The 13,331-nt window shown below is 35.1% G+C and overlaps 2 protein-coding genes across 6 annotated transcripts in view; one reads left to right on the plus strand and one right to left on the minus strand.

Moving 5' to 3' along the window:
- Positions 1-13,331, minus strand: part of LOC132701988 (dopamine receptor 2) — a 241,809-nt gene that overhangs the window by 119,055 nt on the left and 109,423 nt on the right. The window lies entirely within an intron of this gene.
- Positions 7,768-10,085, plus strand: LOC132702502 (ATPase inhibitor, mitochondrial-like). The gene is made up of 2 exons (XM_060671164.1): positions 7,768-7,988; positions 9,757-10,085. The coding sequence occupies exons 1-2, from the start codon at positions 7,832-7,834 to the stop codon at positions 9,972-9,974; spliced, it is 375 nt and encodes a 124-aa protein (XP_060527147.1). The 5' UTR covers positions 7,768-7,831; the 3' UTR covers positions 9,975-10,085.

Below are 13,331 nucleotides of genomic sequence, written 5' to 3' on the forward strand. Positions count from 1 at the left end.
TTTGTAAGAATAATTTTGGTTTCAAGATAAATTAGTGCCGTACCATCAATGCCTGCCAAAACAGACAAGTGAAATTTCGTCCGCCCGCCACTCATGTATTTTTAAAAAATTGTGGTACGCTGAGCAATGCCTGTTGATACATACTATATGTGTGCCAAATTTCATTAAAATATTTAAAGTGGTATTACACGTATTAAAAAATATATTTTATATTTAGGGCGTATGTTCACATGAAGTTTTCATTTTTAAATTACTCCAAAAATGGCCCATTAATTATCGACATTCATTTAGAAAATACCCTGTATAATGCTTTTGGCGCGAAGTCAGCATGTTTCAGCAAGTCAGGAGGTCCTATCTTGTCTTAGCTGTGTACTTCGTCTGCTGGTCTGGGTATAATACAAAATTTAAGTTATATTGATATTTTTTGCAGGTTCCGAAGTAAGTTGTCATCCCATTACAAACGGGTCACGCGATACAATGAACTCTCTCTCTCTCTTTCTCTTTAGTTCGATGAAAGTTTTATTGGATTCGAAACATTTTTGAAACCGTCCGTCCGCCCTCAATTTGCGGACGCGTTAATTGAATTGGCAGCGACATTTCACCTTATTTCCCACGGGAAATTGATAAAGTTTAATTGGCCTTTCAAAATAAGACGTTCCGTTTCTGTCCGCGATTAGTTTCCATTCGGGCGAAGATTTACGTAAAAATTTAAATGTTTTCGTCGCGTACCCGCGTAATCTTTGACGCTAAACGCGACGTTTTCCCGTGCTTTTCAGTTTACGCTGCCTCTCTTAGAGGGCTGTGATTATTACCAATTCGCTTTATAATAACCCAGTAATTGGAAAGAATCAGTCTCCGTTTTTCCCACAGACGTCAAATCAAAAGGGTCATTAATAAAACTAACTGATGAAACATTAATCTGACTATTAATTCGATCGAGTAACACACACAATTATAGCAAAATACTATGGTAAAAAAAATCAAAGCAGGCTAGAAAATCTCGAAACTAAACTCGAAAATCATCTGCATTGTGCTTGTTAGCTGAACAATTCTTGTTTTAATTTCCTTTTAAAAAAGTAATGGTGGTTAAAGAAAGAGGAATGGCATTGTGAAGTTTATAAATATTGTAGGAAAAGCTTCTTTGTAAGGGCGGTGTCCTGTTATGGAAAAATCGCAAGGAGTGTAGTCTACGCCTGTTCTGCATATTCAACCATTTGGCATCCTGTAGCTTGTGCGAGATTGGGTCATATTTGCTTATGCCATAAATAAACTTTATACAGTTTTTTTTACTCTCTGAATTCTATTTATGACAATTTCATCTAAGCAAGGATTGTACACAATGTCACAATAGATAAAATTACACTAAAGAACCTGCTACTTTTATTTTGTGAACTTCAGACCGTAAGTCGCGATGCGGATAAAGCAAGCTTAAGGAGATGTGTAAGTAATACCCAACTTGTTCTTTAAAACTAAAATCTGTATTAATTCTTGAAATAATCTGCAACCCACTGGTATGTTAAGTTCAGACACGAAACGATCCCTATTCTTTCCAAAGAGCATAACAGATGATTTGGTTCGATTAATTATCAATTCGTGACGTTCTGAGAATTCAGTTAGTTCTTTTAAATCTTTATTAATTAATTCTTGCGTCGTATACCACGTACTGGGGACAAACGAATACAGTACCTGAATTTCATCAGCATAAAAGTATGCCGTGACATTTTTCATACACCTTACATAATGTTGGTGTAAATTGTAAACAAAAGAGGCCCCAGTATAGAACCTTGCAGCGGTGAAACAATCACTGATATGTTTCTATATATTTTTCCTTTGAATACCATAGTATTTTAGATAGATCACTATGCCCTACCAGAGTCCTCATTGCTATCAACTTGATAATAGGTGCAAAAAAATACCATACGAAAGAGACTACTGATCATCGCGGCTAGAACTCAGAAGCATCTTTATAAGTTCTGCTATATCAAGAGATAGATTTACTTGGATGCTGACTCATATTCACCTGAATGATAACTCATTACAGCCAAATAACGATGCGACCATCACTGAATAAATTATCAGAAATACGTCTACGCTCTAAGCTCTCTATCTTTTAGAAATTAACAAATATACTAATATATTTGACGCTGTGTCTCATAGTTATCCAACACGTGCAAAAAATCTTATGAGTTCCAAAGCACAAACTTGTTACATCAGACAAAAATTCTTTAAACATAAACTTGTACGATATGATGCCAGATAGGCACAGACATATGACTTTTCATGTGTTCAAAACTAATATTAAAGTGTTGCTTATTGAAAATTGTTTCTATAGTGTGGACGAGTACTCCAGCAAAATAAAAAAAACTAAATTAAAATCCTTGGCTTACTGAAATGTGTGAAGATCTTAGCATACTATCTTGCACTTTCTGTACGATTTTTATATTTCGTGTTAGTCTTATTGACCTTTACATTTGTTATTGTTCACTATTTAGGTGATATTTAAAATGTAGCTGGGTCAAACGGTTTCTAAAAGAAAGAACGTTACGTTAAATTCGCAACAAAAGTCTAAAATAATAATCGAATTGAATCAGGAGAAAGTGATGAATATTGTGTCGGGAAATCCACGATATAAAGAAGAAGAAAAGTAATATTAAAGTTTCTTTACGTGATCGGACCAGGAAGCAAAACGGCTTTCAAAATTGACTGGTACAAACCTTCCCATTTTGGGTAATTTTCTCCGCATAGATAGCAGCCCTCAACTATCAGATAAATTATCGAAGATGTGAACACCATCTCTTATATAACTTTTCCCGTACTTTTTACTTTTTAAATGGAACACTCTGTATATTTATGGACTACAAAATTATCTTTCTTTTATCTTCTCAAAAATATTTAATAGTGCGCACTTTTTTCGAGGAAACTAGCAAATAAATGTCAAACTTAGAAAATTACATGGAATTATGTGAGTGATCAAGTCGATGTGAACATTCGAACGCAATGACACTGTGTTGGGAGTTTTTAAAAGCTACTTGGCAAGCAGGCGAATGGGAAATCATACACATTTTGATACTGCATACGCACAGTACTTTCAATCTATATATAACATTGTTGAGCATGCTCTTTAGCAGTGATAGGAATGGTGTGAGAGCCTAGGCAATTAACAAACTTCACAGAGTAAAGGAATAGTTTGATTGTTACTCTCTCTGAATATAGAAAAAACTAGCTATATGGCTTTTTTTCAAAGACCATTGTTGAAAGTATACTATTTAAAAACCGAAATGAATAAATTTTGTGTGGAATGTGGCATAACCGGAAATATCAAGCGTGGTGAACGGCGTCTCTCTGGGTTCAGTTCTGGGCCCAGTATTTTGAATATACATTAATGACATGTATCATCATATCTCTTTAATAAACACCAAAAACTCTGAGAAGGATAGAACAGTCTTTAAACCATTCACCTGTATACAACTAGAAAAATAACGAATAGATAAATACAGGTACCGATGCCTAGAAGTGAATTTTATAAACATAATTTTAACTACTTGGGACCTTCTCAAATTAAAAATGATACAGGCAGATTTAAGAACGAAAGTCGTAAACTTGAATTTGAAAATTGCCGCCAAAAATGTTCTGCCATGCTGTCATCGACTCATCAATTGCCGGTGGGAAAGTTATACTTTATAACAATGTATCACGTTTTCTACTGGAAAAACTTTTTTGAGGCACACTATCTTCTATTTGTTTAGATTATTTGTTGCCGAACGACTTGAAAAATAATAAAATCCCAGAACATATAAATTGGTAGCGCGATCCGTTTACCGGTTATTGCCCGACGACAATAATATAGTCACGACATGACTCCTCCTTTATTAACTTTTAAGACAAAGGGCGTCAGGTCGTAATTTTTGCAATACTGTCACGCACACGCGCCGTTCTTCGCTATTTAAATGGTAATTTTCCAATCACAATATTCATGCATCCGCTTTGAGGGAAAGTGACACTCAACCGGAAGCTAACATTTATTTTGATTGACATTGTTACCATATCTGACACGATTATCGACACGGTTAATTAATGGTTGCTTTAGCAGATTAATTCCCAGCAAAAATACCTGCGTCCAAATAAAGTTTCCATGACCGACAAAGTGCTAGTGCCTTTGTTTCTAGCTTAAGTTTATCCAGTGAAATCGACCTAAACTGGAACTGATCCCGTGAGGCAAATATTATTTAGAGAGAGACGGATGGTAGTGGAGATTCTTTTCTTTTGTCACACACGTGCAAAAAAGCGTAATAAGACTATAAAGATTTTTTCATAACTCCTAGTGGGCTCTGCGATCTACCCAATGGGCAATGAGCATTTGATGTAAATACAAGGAATAACGACATCTAGAGTGTCACTGCAGTGATTGATCTCCATTAAAAAGTAATCTAAATCTTAAATCTAGATTTGTCTATGTGATATTAAGTCCAAACTTATCTGAGTTCTCAATTAAGATCGATGGCAAAGCTCTCTTTAGCCTGTGCACTTCATTGTAGTCGCGGTTTGCTAGCACACTCTTTTAATTTAGTTGGTGATGTAATAAAGTCCGTTGGTAATGGCAAGCAAACCTTGTTTTGGAACATCTGCAGGATGTTAATATTGGAGTCACTAGCAGCGCCCCACGGTTGAATTCCATAAGTCCAGATTGGCTTGAGAATGATCTTGTATAGCAATACCTTATTATCCAAGGATAATTTGGGTTACTTTAAGCCCAAGCAACTTGCGTTGAGTAAATATATGTTTTCTCCATGTGCTGCCTACGGCTTGTAGTAGTTGTTAGTCTTCATAGGGGGATATGGTTGTCTGCGTAGCGTGAATGTCACATATGCAGACCTAGTTTTTAACCAGTGTTGGATTTTATTTAGGTTAGGTTGAAAGTTTCTTGAAGCTGACGTTGGGTCAGTATGTGATTCCGGAATAGCAATATCATCCGCATATGTTGCTACCAAAGTTGTTGTTGGTAGGTCTACTATATTGGTCCAATCACATGTCCTTGAGGGACGTCCGAATATATAAAGTTTAGCTCAGTACACTCTAAGATCTGTTTCACCAAGAAGTATCTCATTGACCAATAAGATTTTAGTAGCTGGAAGTGAGGGTGCGGCTGAAATTTCTTTAATTTGACCTGCAGGCCAGTAAGCCACACTGGGATAAATCTAACAAAGCAGTTGAAAAAGATTTGTTGGCATTTAGGTCTGTGTTTAGTTGGTTAATGAATTGCCCTCTTGATGAGTTTTTGGTTTTGGTAAACAAACCAATTTATTATATATTAGTTTTAAACATTTTTCCGATAGATCGAATCCCAGTGCTTTTTTGATATTAATTTTTAATTTATTTTAATTTTAGTTTCTTATGAATCTATCTTTTTCTTCTTGAGATGATAATTTTGACGCAAAGGGTTTAAATAATTTTTTTAAGTGTTTAGAGAAAACTTCTACTTTTCCTTTGACGTTTCGATTGCCATTTTTAATGGGTGGACTGTATTGGAGCGTTTTGGGTGGCTTTCCAATTGGAGTTAGACTTTTCAGGTATACTTCAATTCCTTGGTTTTGGTCTTCTTGGAATAAGTATTAGCTCTTTTGATGCATTATTATGTTTTTCTGTTTTGGTGGCTTTCCAATTGGAGTTAGACTTTCCAGGTATACTTCAATTCCTTGGTTTTGTTCTTCTTGGAATAAGTATTAGCTCTTTTGCTGCATTATTATGTTTTTCTGTTTTGGTGGCTTTCCAATTGGAGTTAGACTTTCCAGGTATACTTCAATTCCTTGGTTTTGTTCTTCTTGGAATAAGTATTAGCTCTTTTGATGCATTATTATGTTTTTCTGTTTTTTTTTTTCAGTTCTTCAACTTCCAGTGTTTACGTAGCTGTATTTTTATTGCAAGTTTTTGCTTAATTGTGGTTGCCATTATCGGTGAATGGTCAGATGGTAGATCAAAGCATGATTTGCCTTTACATTTTTTGTCTCATTGAAATTGGCATCGGCAGTTTTATTTATATCTGATGGTTCACTAGTGGATATTTCCAGTAAGTTGTTTGCTTTACGGCTGACAGTCTTAAACATTATATTGTTGTGGGGATTAGGTGGGCAGTTTGTTTTGAATTTATTTTAAAATTCCATAACTCTTTTATTAACAATATTGCATACGTAAACCTAATAGTTTTTCCAATATATAAATTTTACAAAAAAAATTTTAGCTTTCGCATTTGCAAAAAAAAAATACGATAGCGTATTATATTTTAAAGGTCATATTTGATATCATCGAGAAAGATATGTGGAACGGAATTTGAATTAGATACTACAGGATGTTCAAAATAAACGAACATTTGGACAATTTTAAATTAAACAATCTACATTTTTTTAAATTGCACACCATACATATAACAATTTTTTCTTAAAAATCTAACAAAAAACAACTTTTATTGAGAATGTCATATACCTACGTTTAATACTTTGAGATTTATTTAAACTTTCCCAATATTTGCCCTTTTTTCTGTCTAAGACCATTGCCAAATTTTTACCTGACACGTGAGTAAATAAATTCATAAAATTGAGGTGCCAGTAAATTAAAAATAGATTTTCTTATAGATAAATTAATTCATATGATTTATATACTGGGTGATTCGGAAAAAATACTTGGCAATAAGACAATAAAGCGAGGTATCCTAATAGACCAACTAGATAATCTCTGGAAAGTGGTAAACCAGGATGCTATCAATGGGGAAAAAGTTACTAGTAGTGATACATCGGTATAGAACAACAAGACCTTCTAGAAATTCTGCACCGTTATAAATGAAGCAATACAGGAAAATCCAATTTTTTTGTCTACCATAATGTTTTATGTTTTCCTACGAAACTATTGTGTCAGCAGTTAATCCATTCTAGGTAGGGAAAGTGCAAGACCAAAACCATTGGTCAGTTAATGTGTGGTGGGAAATAAAATATTATAAAGTTATTGGACCATATTTTTTCGCGAACCACTTAACATTTTGCAGAATGATTTATCTCAACTTCTTCAACAAATATGTTTACAGCAAGATGGAGCTCCCTAGCATCATCATCGAGAAGTTCGAGAATTTTTAAATTATCCTTCCCCACAGAAATGAGGAGGTTGAAATGGATTCATTGGATGAATGCGTGCAAGTGAACCAAATATATTCGTTTATGTTGAACACCCTGCAGTATGGAATTCATAATCGTCAATTGTAATTTTTTTTTGCAAGTGCAAAAATCACTATTTTTTTAGAAAAATTTTAATATCGGAAAAACTATTAGTCATTAATTAATAACAAAGTTGAAGAATTTCGAAACGAATTCAAAACAATATTGATGAGTGCTTTTTGACTTGAATCGCCCGGTATACTTGAATTTTTTTTTAAATTGTACATTCTAACAGTCTTGAGGTAATGAACTTTGAACTTTACCGCTGACTTACCCTGTATATACATATTATGTTTTCATTGAACATAACACAGAAATTAAATTGTAAACGATGATGATATTCTTTGTCATCTGAGGAGCTGTTATATCCTCTCGCTCAGTCCCAGATTCGAGACCGCTCAGCATAAAATCCCGCAGGTCCTCACTTGATGCTCCACTATAAACAACGCCGCTTATACGGGAAGAGGAAGTGTTGTATGCTTATACCAACAAAAAATCATCACTTCCTTGTTCCGCTACAGACGTCACCCGCAAGCGACTCGAGATTGACGCTGCCGTCAGAGTCTGATTGGCCTGTCATCCGCCGTTTTCATTCCATTTCCAAATTCCTAGTGCTGATATTACGATATTCGATGAAACATATCCGACTTTGGCCGGAAAAAGTCGACTATGTGTTCCGGAGAGCGTGTTCGAAAAAATACGACACGGGCATGTTGGGCGATCTGGGAAAGGGCGCCGGCAAGGGCGGTGGCGGAGGCGGGGCCGTCAGGGACGCTGGCGGCCCTTTTGGTACGTATTTCGAATAATTCTGGCATCGTGCACGTTTTAAAAAAGTATTTTAAAATCCATCTTCAAACAGTTATTTATTTATTTGATCTTTGAGACACAAACGGGTTAAATCCACAACTATGTCCTCTTAACAATTACAATATAAGCACGCAATAGCATGCATATCTTAGTAAATAATAATACAAAAAAAAGAGACAGTGAAAAAAATTAATAAAAGAAGCGATTAATTAATCGAGCAAAAAATAGCAAAAAAAAAATAAAAATAAAAATAATATTTCAAATTTAAATCGAAACAAATCTACCAATTTATTTTTTATTCATCAATAAATAGAATGTGGAACTATTCTATTTATTTAACAATTCATTTTGTAGTATGCTCTGAATAAGTAACGGCAGGAAAAGGTTAGGTCCAAGTTGATAATATAAAAATCAATAAAGCTAAAATAGGAATGTGAAAGTTATTTTGGTCTACGTTGAATTGTTCAGCTTTAATCAGCTCGTGAAGTAGACAAAATGCCACAAATGCCACTATGAACAAAACTTCTCGAAGCTCTTCAGAAGTTTCCATATTTAAGGTGTTCCTTAAAAAAAAATGAAAAAATAACCTTAACGGGTGATGGTAGACGAAAGCCACTACAACTTTTGTTATTCAACGATTGTTTCTAAAACCTAGAACCTTTGGGTGGTGGGGGAAATATAAATGATAACGGACATTCCAGTAAGGGCAGCGAGTTACGGTATTGAAGAAACGGATGTTCCGAAAAATTTTGAAAATCATAAAACAAATAAAGTTTTCTTAGAGTGAACACTGTTTTAAGCTAAGAAAAATTAAAAATCTTTTTGTACTCGTTAAAAAGGGATTTTCCTGGGCTATCAAACTTGCTATCAGTGAGATGATTGCGGTTAAGTAGCTTGCCACCGGATGGCGTTTTCTAATGGCAAAAAAAAAATTCTGAAAGAAAATTAAATGCAACGATATGAATTTTTTTACACCATTAGATGTCAAGCAAGAGTGCAAAAACCCAGTGAAAACCGCATCTCAATATCATTATCCTCACCTAAAATTTGAATAAAAGAATACGTTGTTATTAAAAAAAAGTTCGTTGTTTATCTGAATATATATGAGTTTTTTTACATTATCATAGACATTATTAGTATGTTGTCATATCCTCATCTTTTTTTATAAAAAATAAGATTTAGTCACTCATCAATATTGACAAATACTAAGTTAATTAATTACTTTTATGTTTCATTTCTTGCTTATCTATCTAATTAACTAACCTTTGAGTTTTCTCACATTGATTGTGGTTACCGCATTAAAACTGCCGACTGCCGAAGTATACGACATTTTGCTCGTGTTTTCCCAGTGTCATTGAAACGCATATGTGGTTGGGCGAGTATACGCCGCAAATTATCCCAATAAAAGACATTTTAGTACAATTGTATTTATTCGTTTAAGTGGATAATTATTGTTCTTTTTCAGTAAAAATTACAAGAACGCTGAGTATCTACAAACTTGCCAAAGCTGGACAGATAAAAATCAATATTGGGTTTTTGAGTGTGCAGAATTGAAAAATGCTGACAGCCGTGTTGTCAGATTTTCCACTTTTAGGTTACAAGTCACAATTTTGTTATTTTAAATGGAATTACTGTATCGTTCTAGCTACAGCAGTTTTGGATATATTTAATAGTTCAGTTTAAAATAAATGTGACGTAAAAGTGGTAAATCTGGACACAAAGGTGAGAAACGCCTGTAATGTTGTTACAGGTAAAATGGGAGCTGCACGAGAGGAAGAATATTTTTATCACAAGCAGAGGGAGCTGATAGCCAAACTGAAGGATCAATTGGAAGAAGAGAATAGGCTGAGAGAGGCAGAAATCACGAGGCATCGGCAGGCTATAGAAGAGAACAAGGAAGCGGTGAAAAAAATCGAAGAGAGCCTCAGTTACTGCGACGATAAGGTTAATAATAAAGGCCGTCGATGAACACAACAAACTTCACGGCAGAAGGTTTTTTGAAAATGTTGGAGGTTTTTCCTCCCGCGTGGCAGTAAAATGAAAGGACGCGATGTAGGGCTTAAACCAAAGAAAAATAAAAAAAATTAAATCACGGGGGTTGATTTAATGGAGATGGTGGCACGAAGGTAAATCGAATTTACACGCGATGGCGCTCAAAATGAATTCCGCCGATACAGGTCTGTCTGTTATGCCAAGTGCCATTCAGGTGGCGAGAAATTAATGAAGCGTCACGAGAAAACAAACGGAATTAACAATAGCGTTAAGCGATACGATAAAATAAAGAAAAAAATGCTATAAGACTTGAATTTCCGATAAAAGTAAAATTTTTATCTATAAAAACATTTCGAGTTTAAAAGTTTCCCATGAAATTGGCAAAATTATCCGAAATTCCCTAAACTAAGATCATCACGCAAAAGTTAGCGATAACTTTGAGAAGACCATAATTGGGATCAATTTTCTTTTACATAAAACCTTGTACACAAAATATTTTGATTTAGTTATAAAAAGTCTACCCGAAGGCAAGATTTTTTAAAACACTTTTATTAGTTTTAGATTACAAGTAATCTAAAGCGTGTGAAAAGAAAATGGCATATTTCCAAAAAAAATTACTTGCATTCATTTGCAATCGTTTTACGTACGGGGTTTCTAGTGTATTTTTTTATAAAATCATTTAAGTATTTCATGGACCTTTGCAGCCTTAAAAGTGAATGAAAGTTACGAATTTTAACAAAAATACTTACCGTAGCCGGCACGAAGTCCTATTAGAAGCTATAATATCGAACAAACTCAAAGAAAATATAGAAAATGTTCCAGTTTTTGTCATAAAAGTGCAAGTCAAATTGCGCAGACGATCAATTCTTAATTTACAGGATGGCAGGACACTGCTGGTCATTGACGCTTCTTCGTTAACCTCAATTTAAATCTGCGTGGAAGAGATCGACTTCTAATATCTCGTCATCGCAAAGAAGCGTTCAAAATTTCTGTTTTTTTCAAAGAAACTTGCACAGGCTACTATTTATAAAACTTCTGCATTCCTCCTGCGTTTCGCCAATCATCCTGTTGGCTTCTTCAGAGCTTAACCGAGACTAAAGGAGGAGGATAACCATCGTCTGACTGACATCGGATGACTGATACTTATAGGTAAAGACCAGAGTCGTGGTTAAGATTTAAAAATGCTTGTCTGGAACATATTGTCACGTCTCCATCAGACCTACGAATCAACTCTCTTGTTTGCGGAGCCGGAAAACTATCTCAGCCCGAGTTACTGAACCCGAAATAAAAACACCTTATATCTGTTCTTCTCTCTAAAAATTTCCATATTAGAGATTCCGTCTCAAAATACACTTCCCCACAACCTTCCAAAGCCAGTGAATCCGAAAACAACCCCACACTTCAAACTGTTTTCCTTCCTTATATTGAAAACATCAGAAGGTCTTATGAAATAAGTTTACAGCATTCCATGCATATGCGTCAAAGAATACATTAGAGCGACCGGACGAAAAATATCAACCAGACCCGAAGAACATGAAAGAGCCTTAAGACTCCAACAAATAAACTCATCAGCAGTTGCTGAACTCAAAATAAAACTAAAATTCTTTCAGGCAATCGCTTCTTATAATAAGCAACCAATCTTAACCGCGGGAATCAGTTATCCGAGACAATGTTCATGCCTCTCCGACTTCCTCAAATAATATATAAGCGAGGACAGATTAGACTGCTAGCTCTGAAGAAGTCAAAAGGATTATTCGCGAAACGTCCAAAAAATTTGTAAATGGAATTACAGTAGCCTGTGAATGATACTTTGAGAAATTCCTTACAAATCTGTTAAAACCACTTTCTTTAAACTACTTCCAACGTGCCAAATTTAACCTCACTTAACCAAACTTCTAAGATCGGAGAGGTAAAGAATAAGACTGTTTTGTTTACGAATTTAAACAGGGGACGAAACCAGAGAATACTAATAAAACAGTTTCAGTGAAGCTCTGAAGAGCCAACAGAATGATTGACGAAACGTCACCCATCCCATCATCCAGATCTGTAATTAGTAATCATCAACATTGCCATACAAAAAATCCTGCGGTAATTTGTTAAATAATAAAATTCAAACTAAATCTAAGTCCAATTTTTGTAGAACATCCCCGTATGCTGCATTTTTATGTTGCGTCGCTTTGCCGTGTAATTTTTAGGCATCGTCTCCGAGAAAAGATCTCGGTCTTCCGTAAGAAATTCGCTTAGGCGATATTTTACCCTCTTTTAGCGGGAACACGGCCTTTGGCAGCGTCGACCGAGTTTATGAAAAATAGTCTAGCAAATTCACTTTGCCCAAAGAAACATCGATTCCGCCTTTTTTCACGCATCCCTCGGGTTAGTGCCGATGGCAGGCAAAGCACACGTGCGGACTGTCTACTTTTTTCGTTATCGACGCAGGTGCGAGAAAATATAACCGAATGATATTCAACACGATTTGGTTTTATAGCCTATGTCTGGTTTATCATCTGGTTTCGATTGGAAACATCGGCTTTTGGTATTGGGAGTTTTGGGGCAGAATAACTTATTACGTAGCCAAACGAGTCACCTCAGTTAAATAAGTAACGTTGTTAAAGGCTATAAGGAAGCAGGAAAGGCGTCCTAATAAAGAGAGAATGATTCAGAAATATTAAGCTTTCTAAAATTGCTGCCGTATATTATGGTTTCTTATCAGCTCCCATCCTTCAATTTCTGCTGTAATTTATATAAAATAATAAGTAATTTGCCAGATTTGTATATGACTGGCCAAACCTGAGGCTTCCAGAACTGACTGGAGCTCCACCTAGGAAGTGAACTGCCACTACTATAAAAGTATCTTTTTCTTTCAGCACCCGAAGTTACGACACAAGTGACGTAATTCAGTGACACTATGTGCGGAGTTAGATCCTCGGAATTTTCTTTGGTATAAGAACTGATTACATATAAGAATTTTAGTTTTATCGAGTAAGAGTAAACATTGGTGCTCAGCAAATGCTGATGAGTTTATTTGTGGTAGTCTTAAAGGTCTTTCATGTTCATGTCAATTTTGTCTTTGATGTATCGAAGATGTTGAGTGATTTTAGGACAAGTCGTAAATCTGGTTTTGACATTAAGAACTTTTGATATCAACAATATTTTCATTCAATTCGATGGTAATTAAGGTGTCTAAAGGTTAATGAATATGTTCACTATGACTGGTGATAATGGAGAAACTATAGCTGTTCCCGCCGTTTGTTCATAAATTTGATTCCAGAATCTTCTGAAATAATATTGAGAGTTTCAGGAATTTAGCAAAGCGGGATACATAATTTGTCAGAT

This window comes from Cylas formicarius, unplaced genomic scaffold, assembly GCF_029955315.1.
Source record: "Cylas formicarius isolate icCylForm1 unplaced genomic scaffold, icCylForm1.1 PGA_scaffold_5__7_contigs__length_24384050, whole genome shotgun sequence".
In the NCBI taxonomy this organism is placed as follows: Eukaryota; Metazoa; Arthropoda; class Insecta; order Coleoptera; family Brentidae; genus Cylas; species Cylas formicarius.

Coding starts and splice junctions, on each gene's coding strand:
- LOC132702502 (XM_060671164.1), top strand. CDS start 7,832: ATGAAACATATCCGACTTTGGCCGGAAAAAGTCGACTATGTGTTCCGG. Junction 7,989..9,756: donor GGACGCTGGCGGCCCTTTTG/GTACGTATTTCG, acceptor ATGTTGTTACAG/GTAAAATGGGAGCTGCACGA.